This window comes from Palaemon carinicauda, chromosome 6 (genome assembly GCF_036898095.1).
Source record: "Palaemon carinicauda isolate YSFRI2023 chromosome 6, ASM3689809v2, whole genome shotgun sequence".
In the NCBI taxonomy this organism is placed as follows: domain Eukaryota; kingdom Metazoa; phylum Arthropoda; class Malacostraca; order Decapoda; family Palaemonidae; genus Palaemon; species Palaemon carinicauda.
This window is the reverse complement of record NC_090730.1, coordinates 165,672,611-165,690,131: the sequence shown is the minus strand read 5'-3', so window position 1 is coordinate 165,690,131 and position 17,521 is coordinate 165,672,611. Positions and strand designations below refer to the sequence as shown.

At 45.2% G+C, this 17,521-nt stretch overlaps 1 protein-coding gene across 2 annotated transcripts in view; it reads left to right on the top strand.

Moving 5' to 3' along the window:
* Positions 1-17,521, top strand: part of plx (PTB_TBC1D1_like and TBC domain-containing protein plx) — a 106,410-nt gene that overhangs the window by 57,659 nt on the left and 31,230 nt on the right. For both annotated transcript variants that reach the window (XM_068375643.1, XM_068375644.1), the window contains exons 17-20: positions 1,379-1,534; positions 2,092-2,241; positions 11,367-11,528; positions 15,928-16,079. In XM_068375643.1, the coding sequence (XP_068231744.1) occupies positions 1,379-1,534; positions 2,092-2,241; positions 11,367-11,528; positions 15,928-16,079 (620 nt within the window). The remainder of the gene's footprint in view (positions 1-1,378; positions 1,535-2,091; positions 2,242-11,366; positions 11,529-15,927; positions 16,080-17,521) is intronic.

The window sequence follows — 17,521 nt, the reverse complement described above, 5'->3', positions numbered from 1 at the left end:
TAGTAAAGGGTCATTGCTGAGTTTTCAAGCACATAGCTTCACGTGCCATATACCCTGCTTTATCTCAGTTCCCACTTCCTTTCTTCCTTCTTACTGTCCAACTTCTAACTTTTACTTAATAGTTCAACTGCCAGGTTCTCCCCCAGTTGCATGTAGGAATTGAAGGACCTCACAGGCTCAGCGTCATGCTATATAGCCTAAATTTATAGATAAAATCCAATCAAACCTAATAATGTCAGTAGAATCCAAAGAATCAAAGTAATAGGGTACTATGACACAAATACCATCAGTTAAAACATTTTTTTACTGGAAATATAACCATAAATACACTAAAGTATGCAAATTCTGTAAGTTAAAGCTAAGAAGGAAACCAGGATAAATTTCTTACTTGTTATGGAATTGTAACAAGCAAAATTTTGATAGTCAGAAGAGTTTATTTAGAATAAATTGCAGACAATCTCAGAGATGATAGAAATAAGAATCACTCATAGAATGCATACATCCACCAATGTCAAACCTTTATAATCATGTACAGTACTGTGTTGTTATTGTCCCAAAATTTCATTCAGAATTTTTTGGAAAAGTAATAATGTAATTGAATTTGTCACTGAAATCTACAGTAATGGTGCATGAGATCAGCATGTTAGTTGATTCATGGGAGCTTTTGAAGTTTCAAGGGAGCTTTTGAAGGTCAGCTTGCTGATCCACCGGCCCTCAGGGGCGTCATCAGTTAAAAGAATATGGTTGAAGAGGTCCACTCACTTATAATAGAACTTAAGGATGCCTCTAAATACTGTAATTGTGAAGGATTTTGACTTTTGAAGCCTATATTTTTAAAGCAGAATTGTATTTAATTTAATTTTTTTAGGAAATAGCCACCTGAATGAAAGGTAATTTATTGTTGTGGCAGTGCTTATATCTCATGTGCCTTGGGTTGCCACAGAGCAGTGATTTTATATATTAAAGGTACCTTTGGAAAATTATCCTTTCAGTACATGTCTGGATTTGTTTGCTTTCTTTCAGGAGTGGGTTGATCAGATATAATTCATATTAAAAACATGATTCCCTAAAACATCTGAATAATATTGCTCTCATTTTAGGAGCTTATTAGTGAAGAGTTAAAATTATGGCATCTATTCTAATTAATTTAATTTTCTCAGAAAGAGTTTTATACATGTTTATTATCTAGATGGTAAAGGATTAGACAAAAATTGCCTAGTGTATTATAAAATGATAAGTTTTATGTACTTTATCACAAGAAAGAAGTCTTTATGTACCACAATGCAGTGACTTTTAACAGCTGGGATACTTACATAAATCATCAGTGACAATTCATCAGTAGATTAACTGGTCATAAATTTGCTTCCAATCATTACAGAAACATTCAATCAACTTGGCCATCGTAGTAATCAGGACGTTCCTGAAAAGCCAACGCAGAAAAGAACTCCAGCTCAACTGAAGATTATTTGGAAGAAAGCAGTTTTTCAGCACATACTTTTAATGCGTATGGAAAGAGAAAACCAGCGCCTTAGAGGTGAGTAATAAAGGAGTCTTTGATTATTGAAGGTGTCTTTGGGGTTGTAAACTAGAAAAAGAATTGCCTATGCTTAATGTTTCTATGATCTTTGTATAGTTGTTTGAAGTTTTAATGAGAGATTTTTAATGGAAACAGCAACCTTCCGAGAAACCCTTTTGTCTGTGTCATTTAGACCTGTATCTAGACAATTTTCATGTTTTTTTTTTTTATATAATAGTCTTGATAATATTCAGTTGTCATGATAAGCTGTAGATTATTTTTTTAATTACATTTATCTTATGATCTGCTGTTTTTTTACCCATACGTCACATTAATCACCTTATTGTTGTATATATCCAAGAGTGTTAGATAAAGTATTGGTAAATAATACTTACCCCTATAGGGGCATTATGTAGGGTTAATTACAGGACCTCATGAATTTGTTCATTAACTATAACTATGATATTGCTATTTATAGTGATAAAACTATACTCGCTTTTTTATGTAACTGGCCGATACATTTTTCAAAGAATTAAATTTTCTGTTTATTGATTGCCATTTTATTTTGTTTTTAGCTCTTCAGCAAGAAGTTGCCCTTCAGCGTGTGTGTTTAAGTTATGACGAGGAAGAAATTCCTTTTGAAGCCATGCAAGCTTGGAATCTGATGTTATCAAAACCTCAGGCTAGAATAGACTCCAATATTCTTCATAGCGGTGTTAAGCAGGGTAAGAAACTCGGTGTATACTTTATTCTAGCTTTACTAAAAGAAACCTTTACTCAATCATTTTTCAATAAGGTCTTATGGTCATTTTTAATTTGAAAAGTGGATTTTATGTTCTTCATTTTCTTTTTCTATAGTTGCTTCGCAAAAATCAAACATTTTGCGAAGGGTATGAACTTACCCCTCTCGTCTTTTATTTATTTGTTTGTTTGAGAGGAATTTTACACAAAAACTATTGTACAGATTTTGATCAAACTTGGTTGTCTTGTTGGGTATGACCCAAGGATGAATCTGTAACATTTTTTATAAAGTGCATCAAAGTACAAATAAACAGCAGTAATTTGAAAATAATTGCAATGTTAAGTAAATGCCAAATATTTTGTTAGTTTATATTTTGTTTGTGAACAACATTAAGCAAAAACTGCCGAACTAATTTCAACAAAACATAGTGGATATGGGGGTATAACCCAAGGATGAATCCCTTAGATTTTGAAGAATATGCATCAAAGTACAGTAGTGTTCAAGTTTGCAGTGGAGTTAAGAGCAAAATAAGACTGCTAGGTATGGCAAAGGCATGCTCTCTACTGAGTGGCCCTTTAGTTTTTTATGTGATATCAAAAGACAGTAAGCCCTTGGGCTTATATGGCATCTTATAGCTTAGGTAATATAATGAATTATGAGATACTTTCTTGGGAACACTGTAAAGCTTGGAATACAGACTCAGATAGTTGGAGAAATAATTTTTTTTTTTTTTTTTTTTTTGTGGGGTGAAGATTGCACTGATAATTTTGGTAAAGTTATTGGTTTCTATGTGAAGAATGAAGTATTAATTGAAAAAGGACTATGCCATGTGATTTAATTACAAGTTTTATTAATAAATTCTGTATCAAACAGTTATTTGTTCCGTAACCAAAATACAAACCACGCTATTTACACAGGGTTTACCTTTTAGCGCAGCTGAAATGGCGAGCCATTAGAATTTAACGAGGGTGTATTACCCCCGCGCTAGTTAGCAGGGGGGTAGGGGAGTGGTAGCTAGCTACCCCTCCCCTCCCTCACACACAGATGAATGCTCACTTTCACTTTTGGCTCGGACTGTGACAGACGTCTCTGTCTTGGTCCTCTCTTGGCAGCCATTGTTTGTTTTGTCTTTACTTAATCGCTTACTTTTCATTTACTCAATATATATGTAAACATGTTTTCATGTTTGTATACATATTTGAGTATAGAAATCAGTAAGTTTCCTTTTCAGATTTGTGTGTGTAGTGTACTTATCTACGTGGTGTGCGATCGAGTTTGACTTATGTCTTTCTCTCTCTCTCTCTCTCTCTTGAGGTCGTTCACCCTTTTACTACGTGTTATTACGCCCTTGTAGCTTCCTTTCCGTGTGGGGGGGTTGCTACGCCGTACGTTTGTCTCAATTAGTTTATGAATCTAATTGTATTTGTTGATTTTTCAGCTTTGTAGAACGATTCCTTTCGGGGTTTTCGTTCTTTCTTTAGTGTTCATTCATTTTTTTTACATAGTTACATAATTATAATTGTTATAATTCTGTTTTGGTTACAGCTCTCCTTCGGTGAGTGTAAGTGGTTGTGAGGGCTCGTGCCTGTTGTGTAATTCTTGTTTCCTTTCCCTCGGGATTCCTCTTCGGAGCCTTCCCGGGGGAATGAATGTGTACTAATGTTTTTTTGTTTTATTTTTTTACAGTTACCGATCTAGTTCGTTTCTGTAATATGGCAACGGTGTGAGCTGTCTTGTTGAGTCCTGGGGATTTGGCTGTTGCTGCCTCCCCCCTTGTGTTTTCGTCAGGCTCGTGTCTCCTTCTACTGGAAGTACTCCCGTGACGACGGACAGCTCTCCAGTTCATTTTAGAACTCTTAGGAGGCTTGCCTCCTTGGGCAGGTAACTTTCCTTCTGAGGGAAGTTTTTTCTGACAAGGCTTGAGTTTTTCCCCTTATGGAGGGTTCTCCTCTTGCCTTTTTTTTCGTGGGACTATGCTCTTGGTGCTGAGCGGTCACACCTGCAGTTTCGCTCAAGGGGCTGGGCAACTGCAGGAGCTCCTCTTCGGAGGATTGCTCCTTTCAGGTCACTGCTGACCAGTCTCTTCTACGAAGTGTTTCTCTTTCGTTCGCGAGAGAGTACACTCATAGAGACTCCTCTTCGGAGGTTTCTTCTGTTGCTGTTGCTGTTGGCCTCCCTCGCCGTAAGGCCCACCGTCCGCCTCGTCGTAAGGGCCTCTCATCTCCCTATAAGGGTGCTTGAGGTGCCTTTTTGAATCTCCGTTTACAGCCTACAACTCCTTTTTCTCGATCTTCCGCCTTGGTGCAAATGGACAGCAGTCTGATCTCGTCTTCCGACGGGCAACGGTCTTCCCGACGGACAACGGTCTTCCCGACGGACAGCGGTCTTCCGACGGACATTAGTCTCCCGGCGGATAACGATCTCTTCGGGGCAAAGGGTTGCCTCCCACGGGGGTTCTTCCCTTGCGTGTCAGAGTTTCCCTGCGCGCCCTTCTGCTGTGTTCTCTCCTGCTCCTGCTCAGTGTTAACGCACAGGCGCTCTTCTGCTCATCAGCGCTCTCCTGTTCGTCAGCGCTTTCATGATGATCATCCCTGCTGTTCCTGTTGGTTCCTGTTACGCGCCCTGTGCGCCCACGTTTGCCCTCGCGATCTAGAACTTCGGTTCGGGTCGGGGTCAAGGACTCTTCTTCTATACGCAGGCTTCCACGCGTAGCCTTCTGCTCGTCAGCGATCATCAGCTCGTCAGCGATCATCAGCTCGCCAGCGATCATCAGCTCGCCAGCGATCATCAGCTCACCAGCGATCACCTGTCTCGGCGATCTCCGGATCGCCCGCGTGTGTTACAGCCGGCACGCCAACGTTCTCCAACTCTTCTGAAGGAACATGGTTCGCCAGCTACTAGCTCACCTGCGCATGCTGATCGCCATCGCGCGACCCTCAACTGCGGATGCTGATCGCCATCGCGCGACCCTCAACTGCGGATGCTGATCGCCATCGCGCGACCCTCAACTGCGGATGCTGATCGCCATCGCGCGACCCTCAACTGCTGATGCTGATCGCCATCGCGCGACCCTCAACTGCTGATGCTGATCGCCATCGCGCGACCCTCAACTGCGGATGCTGATCGCCATCGCGCGACCCTCAACTGCGGATGCTGATCGCCATCGCGCGACCCTCAACTGCGGATGCTGATCGCCATCGCGCGACCCTCAACTGCGGATGCTGATCGCCATCGCGCGACCCTCAACTGCGGATGCTGATCGCCATCGCGCGACCCTCAACTGCGGATGCTGATCGCCATCGCGCGACCCTCAACTGCGGATGCTGATCGCCATCGCGCGACCCTCAACTGCGGATGCTGATCGCCATCGCGCGACCCTCAACTGCGGATGCTGATCGCCATCGCGCGACCCTCAACTGCGGATGCTGATCGCCATCGCGCGACCCTCAACTGCGGATGCTGATCGCCATCGCGCGACCCTCAACTGCGGATGCTGATCGCCATCGCGCGACCCTCAACTGCGGATGCTGATCGCCATCGCGCGACCCTCAACTGCGGATGCTGATCGCCATCGCGCGACCCTCAACTGCGGATGCTGATCGCCATCGCGCGACCCTCAACTGCGGATGCTGATCGCCATCGCGCGACCCTCAACTGCGGATGCTGATCGCCATCGCGCGACCCTCAACTGCGGATGCTGATCGCCATCGCGCGACCCTCAACTGCGGATGCTGATCGCCATCGCGCGACCCTGCGCATGCTGATAGCCATCGCGCGATCGCCCACCTGCAGAGGCTGCTCGCCATCGCGCAACCGCCCATCTGCGCATGCTGATCACCATCGCGCGATCGCCCTCCTGCACATGCTGCTCGCGATCGCTCACCTTCGCATATTGCTCGCCAACGCACGATCGCTCACCTGCGCATGCTGCTCGACCATCGCGTCGGCATAACACAACGCGCCATCGCCAACCTGCGCGTTAGCGCTCACCAGCTCACCGATCGCTTGTTGATCCATATCGCCAGCGGTCTTCCTCGCCCACGCGGCAGCGCGTTTCCTCGCCATCGCGCTAACGCTTGCGTTCGGCGCCTCGGACTCGCGCTCATCCACATGCGACCGCTCGCCCGCGCGACCGCTTGCCTGTGCGCCCGCGCGACCATTCGCCTTTGCGCCCACACGCCCACGTGCCTGCACGTCTACGCTCATGCGCGTCCGCGCCCATGCTCTCCAATGTTCGCCCACGCGCGAACCAACGGTTTTCCATCACGCGGACGGATGGTGTTCCGTCGCGCGAACCTACAGTGTTTCTTCGCACAAACGTCGGCTTATTTCTTGCAGTATCCATTGCTCGTCTATGGGTTATCGCTCGCCGACCACCAGCTCTCGCCCTTCCTACCACGCTCGCGCTCCTTCGCTCACCTTCGTTTGCGTTACCGCGCATGGGCGCTTCCACGCTCGCCCACGCAAAAAATCTTTGAATTACCGTCGCGCGAGCTCCAGGGCGATTGCGACCACGATTCCCAATGGGGTTTTCGCAGCATGGCCAGCCTGGCGAGTTCTTCTGGAGCGTATTTCCAGAACACGGCCTCACCCCGTAAACGCAGAGCATGGCACTTGCAAGAATAGGAGAAACTTAAGGGAGATCTGAGCAACACTCCTCTTTCCTGAACCTGGTTAGTCCTTCCCCGTCATTCCCTGGAAGGATTTTTGGCGGGGGGCTTTCCGGTCGAGATTTCTCCATCGGACAAGGGGTGACTGCTTACCCCTTCCTCTGGGAGCTTACCAGGTTCTTTCCCTCCTCGGTTACGGCCCGAGGTTTGGTTCAAGGAAGCTACAGGAAGATCAGGGGTACTTTCCTCCTCTCGAGCTCAGGCACCTTGGCCTTTCGTCGTTAAGTATCTAACTTGCGGACAAGCTCGATGTTGTACCATCTGGACGCGCTGACTGAGGGCTTCCTTCGGGTGTCTCATCTGTGGAGGTCGACGACCTCAGACACCCTTCCATCCTTGAGAAGAGTTTCTTTGTGCCCAAGGACAGAGACTTAGACAGCGGCTGTGCGGAGGAAATCGACTTCCGTTTTCACTCCTCCAAGGCGCTTTCTTCCAGACTCTGCAGGGCTCCAGCGCCCTTTTCTTTCAATCACATCGGCCTAAGTTATCGGCTACGACACCTGGGACAAGGTGTCCAATTGCAGTTTCCTCCTGTCAGGAACAGATGGCACGGGAGACTCCCCCGGGGGGGCATAGTCCTAAAAGGAGTTCACGAACTCTAGGATTGCAGGTTTTCCTCTGGGAGGATGCTTAAGGTTACTCATCCGAATGACAGCTTCCCGATGCCCATTCCCGCACAATCTCTGTGATCAGCCAAGGATATCGCGCCTGCCGTCTCTGTCAGCGAATTCAGTGTCTCTGAACCTCTATGCCATAGCATCAGCAGAGTTGCCCGGTTGGGCAGAATAATCCATACCTTAGGCGAAGGTCTTCATTAGGATCATCGACGGCTTCACCCCCGGCCTCCTCAGTCGATCCTTTCTTGTAAGAAAGGATCTGAGAGGGGATGTCCTTAGTCGACCTCTCAGCCCTGATCAAGTTTGTCGAACAAACTTCGGCCAGCGTAGACCAGCAGAATCGATCAGACTGGTAACGAGGCGACAGGACTCCTTAAACCCTGGATCGGAAGGACGGGTACTTTCAGTTTTCATTCCTTCCATCTTCCATTCCTTCCATCTTCCAGGGTGCTCGTCGAATTCAGCCTAGACTGCAAGTATTCCTGCTTATGATGCAGTGTGGCTATCCCACCTTGGCATAGCAGGTTTGTTTCCCCAGAGACCTCTCCCTGCCTTTCTCTTGGCCGCTCAGGTGCAGGCTTCCGCCTCCTCTGCTGTTTGGAGGGCTGGTCAACTCCGGTAGGCTAGGGTTCGACCTTCTTCAGCGCCGGGACAAGCTTCCGGATGCTTACCACGAGTGTGGGCTCATGGTATTTTGCTTGGAGCCTTCTCTTCCTCTGCCTCAACATCTGGAGTATCTGGCCATGATATTGAGTCAACGGCCTTACCACGTTGGAAACCCCGCTTCTCGTCCATCCAGCGAGGTTAAGCACCGTCGGTACTTGGATGGGTGACCACCTGGGGACGCCAGATTCTGTTACCACATCCTCCGAGCCTTCCTTTCGGTTGACTGTGGCAAGACTGAGGAGAGTCGCAGTACCTGTTCTCAGTCAAGCAGAGCTTTCAGCCCAACCTTGGAACGTTTCCTAGTTCTCCTTTCCTCATTGACCCGTCTATAGTCCGAACGGTCGCCTCAGGATAAGTTCCATGTGGGGCGATCCAAGTTCCGGTGGCTTCAGGCAATGTTTAACCGGACTTCCTGGCCCCTATGGGACCAGCGGAACTATTAGACCTGCAATGGGTGTTGACCTATGGAGCCTCTTGATGGTAGTGGATATTCTCGTCCTTTCCCCACATTCTTGATGCTGCTCTCGGACTCGTCAAAGGAAGGGGGTGGGGGCATGTTCCGGTCCAGGCCTATGGTCAAGACCTGAAGGATACCTCTCCATCATTCAGGCAGGCTTAGGGGCCTTAGTCTGGCCCCTCTACAGATCCTACAGCTCCTGCCGAGTCGCCCCGTGCGCGTCGACTTCATGATTCTGGCGTATTCTAACCAGCAGGGGACGCATTTTCACACCTTCACATCTTACAGTAGAGATACCGGGATGATTGAGATTCTCTCAATACCACCATCGGCTCTCTCATTCCAGGCAGGGGAATGTTCTCTCAGACTATCCGAGCAGAGCCTCGTAGAGAGAGTGTAGCTGGGTGTCTTTGACCTTGGGTAACCAGCAAGTACTGGTCTGGGGGACCTGATTGCGACAGCTTGGAACCTCAAGCTTCCGCTATTCTTCCCCCCAGTCTCAGACCCCGAAACTCTGGCAAGATGCATTCCGGTGATGGTGGGACAACTTCGACGCCTGCGTCTTCCCTCCCTTTTGTCTGTGGACAATGGGTCTCAACAAGACCAGGTTGTCTGTCAACCTTTCAATGGGAGAGCTCCACTGGGACTATGCGCAGAACGGTTTTTGGACCCTCTGCTTCCCCTGACGGAACTCCCGGGAGAGCCTCTCCCACGGCGCAGACTACTCAAGCAACCACACTGCGACATCTCTCCCGAACCGGGGCGTCGCTTCGGCTTCATGCCTGGAGATACTACGCCTCCTCCTCAAGAAGAGACAACCCGCTACAGTCGCGGTACGGAGGTCGCGTCATCTGCGATAGTCATCCACAGGGGTCTCCCAGGCAAAGTGAAGAGTCTAAGGTGGTTGGTGCCGTGGGAGATATACCTCTTCCCTTGAGGCCTCTTCTCCAGCAATAACGGTCTTATTGCCTTTCGGCGGGAGGAAACTCCTTTCCGCTCTCGGCAATGAAGCCTGTCGCTCAGCCTTTCCCTGACCTTCAGGCTTAAAGGGATAACTTTCCTGCCCGCTGGATCTATCCTCGCTCATGCGAAGCTACGATCGTCCCTGCCCTAGTTGGAGGAAGACCTCCAACTTGGAGCATGGCTCGGACTTTTAGTCCTTTAAGAGATCTTCTCAAGACCCTTTACGACAGGCCTCGGATTGTATTCCGCCTTGGGTCTCCTGCTCACTCTAGCCACGGCCAGTGTGTAAGCAATCTTCTTGGTCTCTTACGACTCCCCCCTTTCTAAGGAAGAGGGGAAGGCAACATTCAGGCTCGCTCCTGAGTTGTTGGCTAGACTCAGAATCTGGGGGTCCCGGCCCTTCGGTCCGATTCATTCAAGATTTCGAGTCGGTCCGATTCATTCAAGATTTCGAGTCTCCATTCTGTATCTGATGTCCCAAGACCTTCTCTTTCTTGCCAGTAAAGGAATCGAGAGGTTAGCGCTGGGAACAGCTGCAGTTTGTCCTCAGTTGCAGCCGATTTGGGAGCACAAGGAGGACATGGGGGAGAGTCACCAGTATACCTCTTCAGCCCGGACTCAAGGACATTCATCTCGACCTGTCTCCAGACCCTCCCCCGTCACGTCACCCTACTGCACGATGTTGGATACATCGCAACGTCCCTCGCCTTCGAGTAATACTACTCTGTGACGCAGGTGCTACAAGCTGGAGTCTGGAAGCGTCTAATGACCTTCGCAGCCCGCTTCCTGCAGGGCGTGACCCACAGGAGTCTCGATACGTTTTCTATCACTCTGTGGTGGCTACACAACAGCTGGTCTAACCTCAGGCTCCTTTTTGGACAGGTAGCAGAAGGTTGAGGGCATTGTTATCAGGTTTTAGTCTGCATGAACGAAAGAAGTATGTCTGGCCCTTACTTCTTTCTTCATCATCCCCTTTACGGGGAAGCAGCATCCTGGTCTCTGCATAGCTGACCTCGAACCTCTGCAGGTAAACCATGCTTCCTTGTGTTCCGAGTATTGAGTCAATACTGTCGCGTCCCCCATACCCTGACGAGGTGGTATTGGGAACGTCCTAACCCAGAGTTCCTTCTGGAACTCCAGGTCAACTGCCTAGGACGGGTCACACTTCTTCCTTCACACACAAGCTTACGTAGGCCACATGGTTCCTTGCGAAGCAAGGAACTTGTGAGGTGCAGGGACTCCTTTTATCGAGTGCTACTCACTCGGATTCTGAGTCCCCGGTAAAGCCAAAGCCAGTATGGCTGGGGACTTTCCACCCTACCTAAGGGGTAAGTCACCCTGTGTAAATAGCGTGGTTTGTATTTCGGTTACGGAACAAATGACAAATTCGAAGATAATTTGTATTTTTCCTAACCATACAAACCTTAGCTATTTACACACATTTGCCCGCCAGCCCTGTCCCCCAAGACAAGTCCTACCTCTAAGTGAAAGTGAGCATTCATCTGTGTGTGAGGGAGGGGAGGGGTAGCTAGCTACCACTCCCCTACCCCCCTGCTAACTAGCGCGGGGGTAATACACCCTCGTTAAATTCTAATGGCTCGCCATTTCAGCTGCGCTAAAAGGTAAACCCTGTGTAAATAGCTAAGGTTTGTATGGTTAGGAAAAATACAAATTATCTTCTAATTTGTCATGTTTAATGAGTATGAAAATCTTATTAATTACCTTTTGCCAACAGGTGTTCCAAAAGCTGTCCGTGGTGAAGTGTGGCAATTGTTAATGTTGCAGCATAATTTAAGAAATCCTAGATCGCAGCCTACTGTCGCTAATTACAACACTCCTTATGAAGAGATGTTGAAAGAGTTGACCTCTCAACATCATGCAATACTTATTGACCTAGGTAAAGTAATTCTTTTTTTTGTTAGAGCACCAGTGCTGCTCTTAATAATTCATTGCTTATATTTTAGTATTACTTTAATGGTTTTATTATTTGTTCCTATGCGTATACAAACATTTCTTTCTTTAGCATAGAGAAATGTCTAGTGGAGCAGAAGGGCTGTTGAATTCATTAACGAGGTAGTTAACAACATGTCGTAAGTGCCGGCAATGTAGCTGTGGTCAAATTTGGCCCTAGGTCGAGTGAATGATCAGATCTGTGGATATGATAACTCACTTCTAGTCAGTCAAACAAGATCTTACTCCCCAACTCTTTGAGGCCATGCCTGACAGGATCATGTGTGAGGGCTGTTCCCTGATCCCAATCAGAATGGCTTAAAACTTCTTCCAGGAAGGAGCCTGTTCAAACCCAGCCATTTTGCACCACCCAACCTGGTCCTTACAGGGAGGTCAGCAGAGGTAAGAAGGGCGGTAGAGGGAAATGCTTTTGCCGGCATTCCCCTCTTCTGCAGCTAAGAGTGAGGGAGATGCCTGTCATACAATTGGGCATCCTGGCAGAAACACATGGCCGAACAGTGGGTAGTGAAGGTGCTTCGTAATGGTTACTTACTACCCTTTCAGGACCATCAACCTGCTCCATCTCACTTAACAATAGATTTTTCATTATCATCCAATTCTCCATCATCACCAAAATCCCTGGCCTTGTGGACAGAGGTAAAAGGGATGTTGAAGAACGTGCTTGCAGTTATTCAAGACAATTCTTGGCTTCTACAGTCGACTCTTCCAGGTGGAGAAGTCAACTGGGGGCTAGAGACCAGTCATCAACCTCTCCACTGAACAGGTTATTGCTCCATACAAAGTGAAGGGTGGAAACAGTTTATTCTGTGCTTTGTTCCAACAAAAAAGGAGACTTCAGGCTTTTGGTAGACCTGATGGACTCTTACTCTCAAGTACTGTTCTGTACAGGGAGAAGTCAAATCTCATACCCAAGCAGAGGTTGAAGTACTAGGGCATGGTGATATACATAGCAACAGCTATAGTTTTTCCATCAGATGATCACATCTGCAAGATGGAGGAGGTAGCATGACTGATTTTCTTCAAGACAGAAATCCCTGCTCAGGATGGGCAGTCTTCTTAGCCACCTTTCCTCGCTGGAGAAGCTGGTTCCTCACGGGAGCATCCACAGAGATCTCTTCAGTGGTGTTTGAATGATCATTGATCAGCCACCATGGATCCCCTTTCTTTCCTGATCCAGTGGGACAGGAGGCTTGAGACAATCTTACCTGATGGCTAAACAAGGAAAGCCAGTTGATTCCCACTCGACTCTCTGTCTCCAGACAGGCAACTGTTCTCAGATATGTCAAAGGAATGGTGAAGCACATACCTGAACGACCTTGTCGTCTCAGGGATGTGTTCAGAAGAAATACATGTACACATTAACATCCTGGAAATGCACATCTGGCTGGCGTTCCACACTGTAGAATTGTCAGCCAGGTACATTCCAGGCAAGGGGAATGTGCTAGCAGAGAATTGCCAAGGACAGATTGTAGGGTCATAGTGATCACTACAGCCCTGCCTAGAGAATAGGCTTCTTGCCCTTTGGTATTCTCCTGGGATCAACCTGTTTGCCTGACGGCTAAATAGGAAGCTCCCCGTGTTTTGCTCATCCATTCCAGATCTATTGGCTCTGTTCGAAGATGCCTTGCAACATCCGTGTGATCACCTGGAGGCATACACCTTTCTTCCTTTTGGCCTGATCTGTCTGTTAATCAACCAGTGTTGATTATGCCAAGACTCAGAATGACCCTGGTGGCTCTCAGATGTCCTCATGGTGAGTGGTATCCCGATCTATTAGGACTTCTAGTCAAGGTTCCGAGAGATCTACCCCTATGGTCCACACTTTTCTGTCAGCTGCATCTTCAGAAGTACCACTAATCTGTGAAATCGCTGGAGCATCACGGTTGGGGGTTATCCAGCCTTTCCTCCAAGCAAAAGACTTTTCCTGAGGCACTGCATAGGAGATGTCTGGGTACTTGTGACAGTTCTCTGCAGTTGTCTACCAAGGAAAGTGGGCCCTCTTTTGCAATTGGTGTCATAGAAAGAAGACTTCAATCGGAGCATCTCCAGCACAGTTCAAGGATTTCCCCGTCTTCCATTAGGTATGATCTTTCCACTGAAGGATATAGAACTTCTCGTAGAAGGAGTATTCTGTGCTCATGAGGAGCTTTGAGCAGTTTTGTCCACCCCAGGACTTCAGGTCCCCTAAGTTTTACATGATCCTTGTTCTTAAGGCTCTTACACATACCCTCTTCTAGCTTTTTTGAGGTCATCTGATAGAGATCTGAATCTCTATACTCTCTTTCTGCTAGTCGTAGCATCGGATAAGAGAGTTGGTGTGTTGCACGGTCTCACTTACTTAGTCACCAATGGAAAGAGGTCTCATTTAGTTTTGTGTCTGGCTTTGTGGCAAAAATGCAAAACCTTTCAGTGTCCAACCCCTGGTTCAAGACCATCTCCATCCCCTTTCTATGTGAAGCATCAAGAGGTGATTGGGAGTAGATGCTTTAGTGTCATTTGAGGGTTTTGCAGTGATATCTGAAGAGGACATGACAACTCGGGACTTGAGTGTCAGTGACTCTTCCTTTGCACTGCAGGACCAAGAAAGAACACTATTTTTTTCTGGCTTTGTGCGACAATCCATATAGTGTATGTCATGACTGCTGAGAACATCAAGGTACCAGTATAGGCCCCACATTATCTTTCAAGAGAAATCTCTCAGTTGGCCAGTTGTTGAAGAATGGGGCTTAGAAACGCTGTATCACCTTCACAGCCTTTTACCTACAGGCGTATACGTGTTGCTTAGTAGTTGCGTAGCCAGCTGAGCTCTCACATGGGACAATAAGTATCTTATGTGTGATAACATATTGGTGTAAGTCTGGAAAGAAAGGTAGAATGACTGGCTCTTCTTAATTTCTATGCCCCTCTCTTAGGGGCAAAGCGGGTGAGTGTGTTACAAGCTGGATCAGACGTGATATGTTCTTTGTGGAGGGTATCACTCATTTGACCATGTACTAATTATGTTTGACAGGCCAGTCCCTATCAAGCTAATCATCCCTATGATAGACGTAGAATGTTGCTGGAGTCATCTCCTTTGCTCCTGTATGGGACCAGGTAGATTGAAACTTGAACCAACAAGTTCAGTTCTAGGAGGGACTTCTGACCCACTAATCAGTGAGTCTTCCTATTTAAAGGACAAAATGGATGAATACATTCTCATAGGATCAAATAACAAATTTTTAAAGTAATTTGTATTTTTCCTAGCTGTATAACCTGACCCCTTTGATGTTGAACTTCCCACCTCAACCATTCCTCTCATTCCTGAGCTGAAGGTTGAATTTTATGGACTTTCGACAGGTGAATGAGGTGGGGTGGACCTCCTCGCCCTTACTCACACTCCCTGTCTTTAACTACCTCGTTAACAATTTCGACAGTCATTCTAGTTCGCACGGAAAAAGTATTTAGTTAAAATACAAGTTTGTATAAGCTAGGAAAAAAGAATTACTTTTACATTTTTTTTATTATTGGTATTCATGCTGGTTGTTGCATCTTATATGGATAAAAAAAATAATGACAGCCAAAACTGTTACGATTCACTATTCAGAACTGGTTTACTGATAATTCTTTTCTATCTTCCTCTTTGGAGTTGCATCATCCTCTACCACCCACCAGACTTTCCATCTGTCTAAATATTCACAATTAATTTGAAAAAAAAAATTGTATTGATGTTAGAAACTTGATTGAGGCTTTTTGATACTGCATGAAATCAATCTGATAAGAATCTGAAAGCTTTTGTGACGGTGTTTTTCATTCTGATGATTTGTTAGAATAAACTATAGTCAATTTTTTTTAGCGAGGCAAATTTGCACTGACTCGGAGGGGTACCCTTTTAGCTCGGAAGAGTTTCCTTATAGCTGATTAGTTGGAAGTATTTTTGTTCGAACACCATCATTGTTTTCAAATAATTACCATGTAATGTGAATTGAAACTTATTTACTAACCTAAATTTCCCCCTCAGATATAGGTTTTGTCAATAAATAATGTTGACGAATAAATATATTATAAAGTATCGTGATGGTAAGTCTAAACATGCGCCGAAGTCAACGACAGGAGCTTGTTTTCGGATGCACTCTGCATAATTTTGTAACTTTTCACATATTTTGACACAAATTGGGATAAAAGGGCACCCCTGCAAGCCTGTGCAAATTTGCCTTGTTAAAATAAGTTGACTATAGTACAGTATCATGTATTGTTAAGTCTTTTCCATATCTAAGTTGTAAATTTTTTTACATATTCACTAGTGATCAAAATATTTATTCTAATATTTGATTTTTTCATCTCTGAAGGTCGAACATTCCCTACTCATCCCTACTTCATGCAAACTTTGGGGCCAGGTCAGCTTTCCCTCTTCAATGTTTTAAAGGCTTATTCACTCTTAGACCAGGATGTTGGCTATTGCCAGGGGCTTGGCTTTGTTGGAGGAGTCTTATTGCTTCATGTAAGTTTACAACTATGAGTGTATGATGATAGTGCAGTGTGGAAGAATTTAAAAGATTGTATTGTTGTTGCTTGCATTTACAATTTAGGCGATTAGGTTATGTTAAGCTTGTGTATTTTATGGCTTTTATTGCACTGAAATTCTGACTGACTTAGAAATTGACTTATCACATAACTGGTGTAATTAAGACTTTGAGTTACTCAGACATTTAGTTTTCACAAAACTGCTGTAGTTAACCCTTAGAGTGTACTTGGACTTCATTTATGTCCTCTACAGTATTTTTAATACCTTCAGCACAGTAATTACCAGGTTGTCTTTTTTATCATTTGTGTATATGAACATTTACAAAATATGTACTATTATGTATTAATAAGAAGAACATTTATTCAGCTTTATGATAAGAAATATATAAAATCTTAGCTTGCATAGTATTTGTACTAAGATTAGTTAACTAAAGTGTCCAAAGAAAGGGAATTTCTCTTTGTGATCTGCATAAATTACCTATGATTAAGGTTTAGTAAAATAAGCAAATTTTCAGGTATCGCAAAAATGATTTTCAATGTTCATAACAATACAGCAGTCAAACAGTTTTAGAAAGAAACTTCAGATCAGTGGAAAATATGTGAATGGTTAGCATAATGACTGATGTAATTCATCTTAGATAAATGCAAAAGTAGGAACTTCTTGGAAAAGAAAGAGACTTGTCTTTTTTGGGGTGGTGGGGCTTAAGATCTTGCAGAAACTAAGGAATGTATAAGAAAGAAAAACCAGTATACCACAATGAAGATGGAAATGATATTAGCCTTTCACATTGCTCTGGTTAGACCTCACTTAGCTTATGATTTATTTGGACACCATCCATGGTGAAGGACTTAGTAAAATCAATAGTAGTATTGTCAAGAACAGTAAAATTAGAAACACCACTGGCAAAAGATGCCAAACTAATACCATAAGTCAGACATATCAGAGATCAAATAAAGCAGTGAGTTCATAGTTTTGGGGATTTTAGCCAGACCTTTTGAGCCTTTCCAAAGAGCCTCCCTCCAAGACCTCACTATGAAGACTTCGTGGCAAAGGAAAGAAAGTTAGGCTCCCGTATCACAATCCTCCCCTTTGTGATGCCAGGTCCAACTACAGCAGCAGAGGGGGACTTACTGCTCTGTCTAGATAGGCTGTAAGATCCTATATCTGGAGGACAAGTTTTGATGGATAAGCTATGGATTACCTGATACTTCTTCCTCTTAACCTTCTTTTCTTATGTCATCACCGATAAAACAATTTATGAAACTCAGAAGTATATACTGTATCTAATAGATGACAGGTATCTTTTTACTTTGATTAGTGATGAAGCTAAACACTGTTTATAAACTGGAACTTGAAAAGTTCAACACCAGCCAATGAAAATTTATTAAGATACAAGTTAGTCCCATTTGGGAACATAT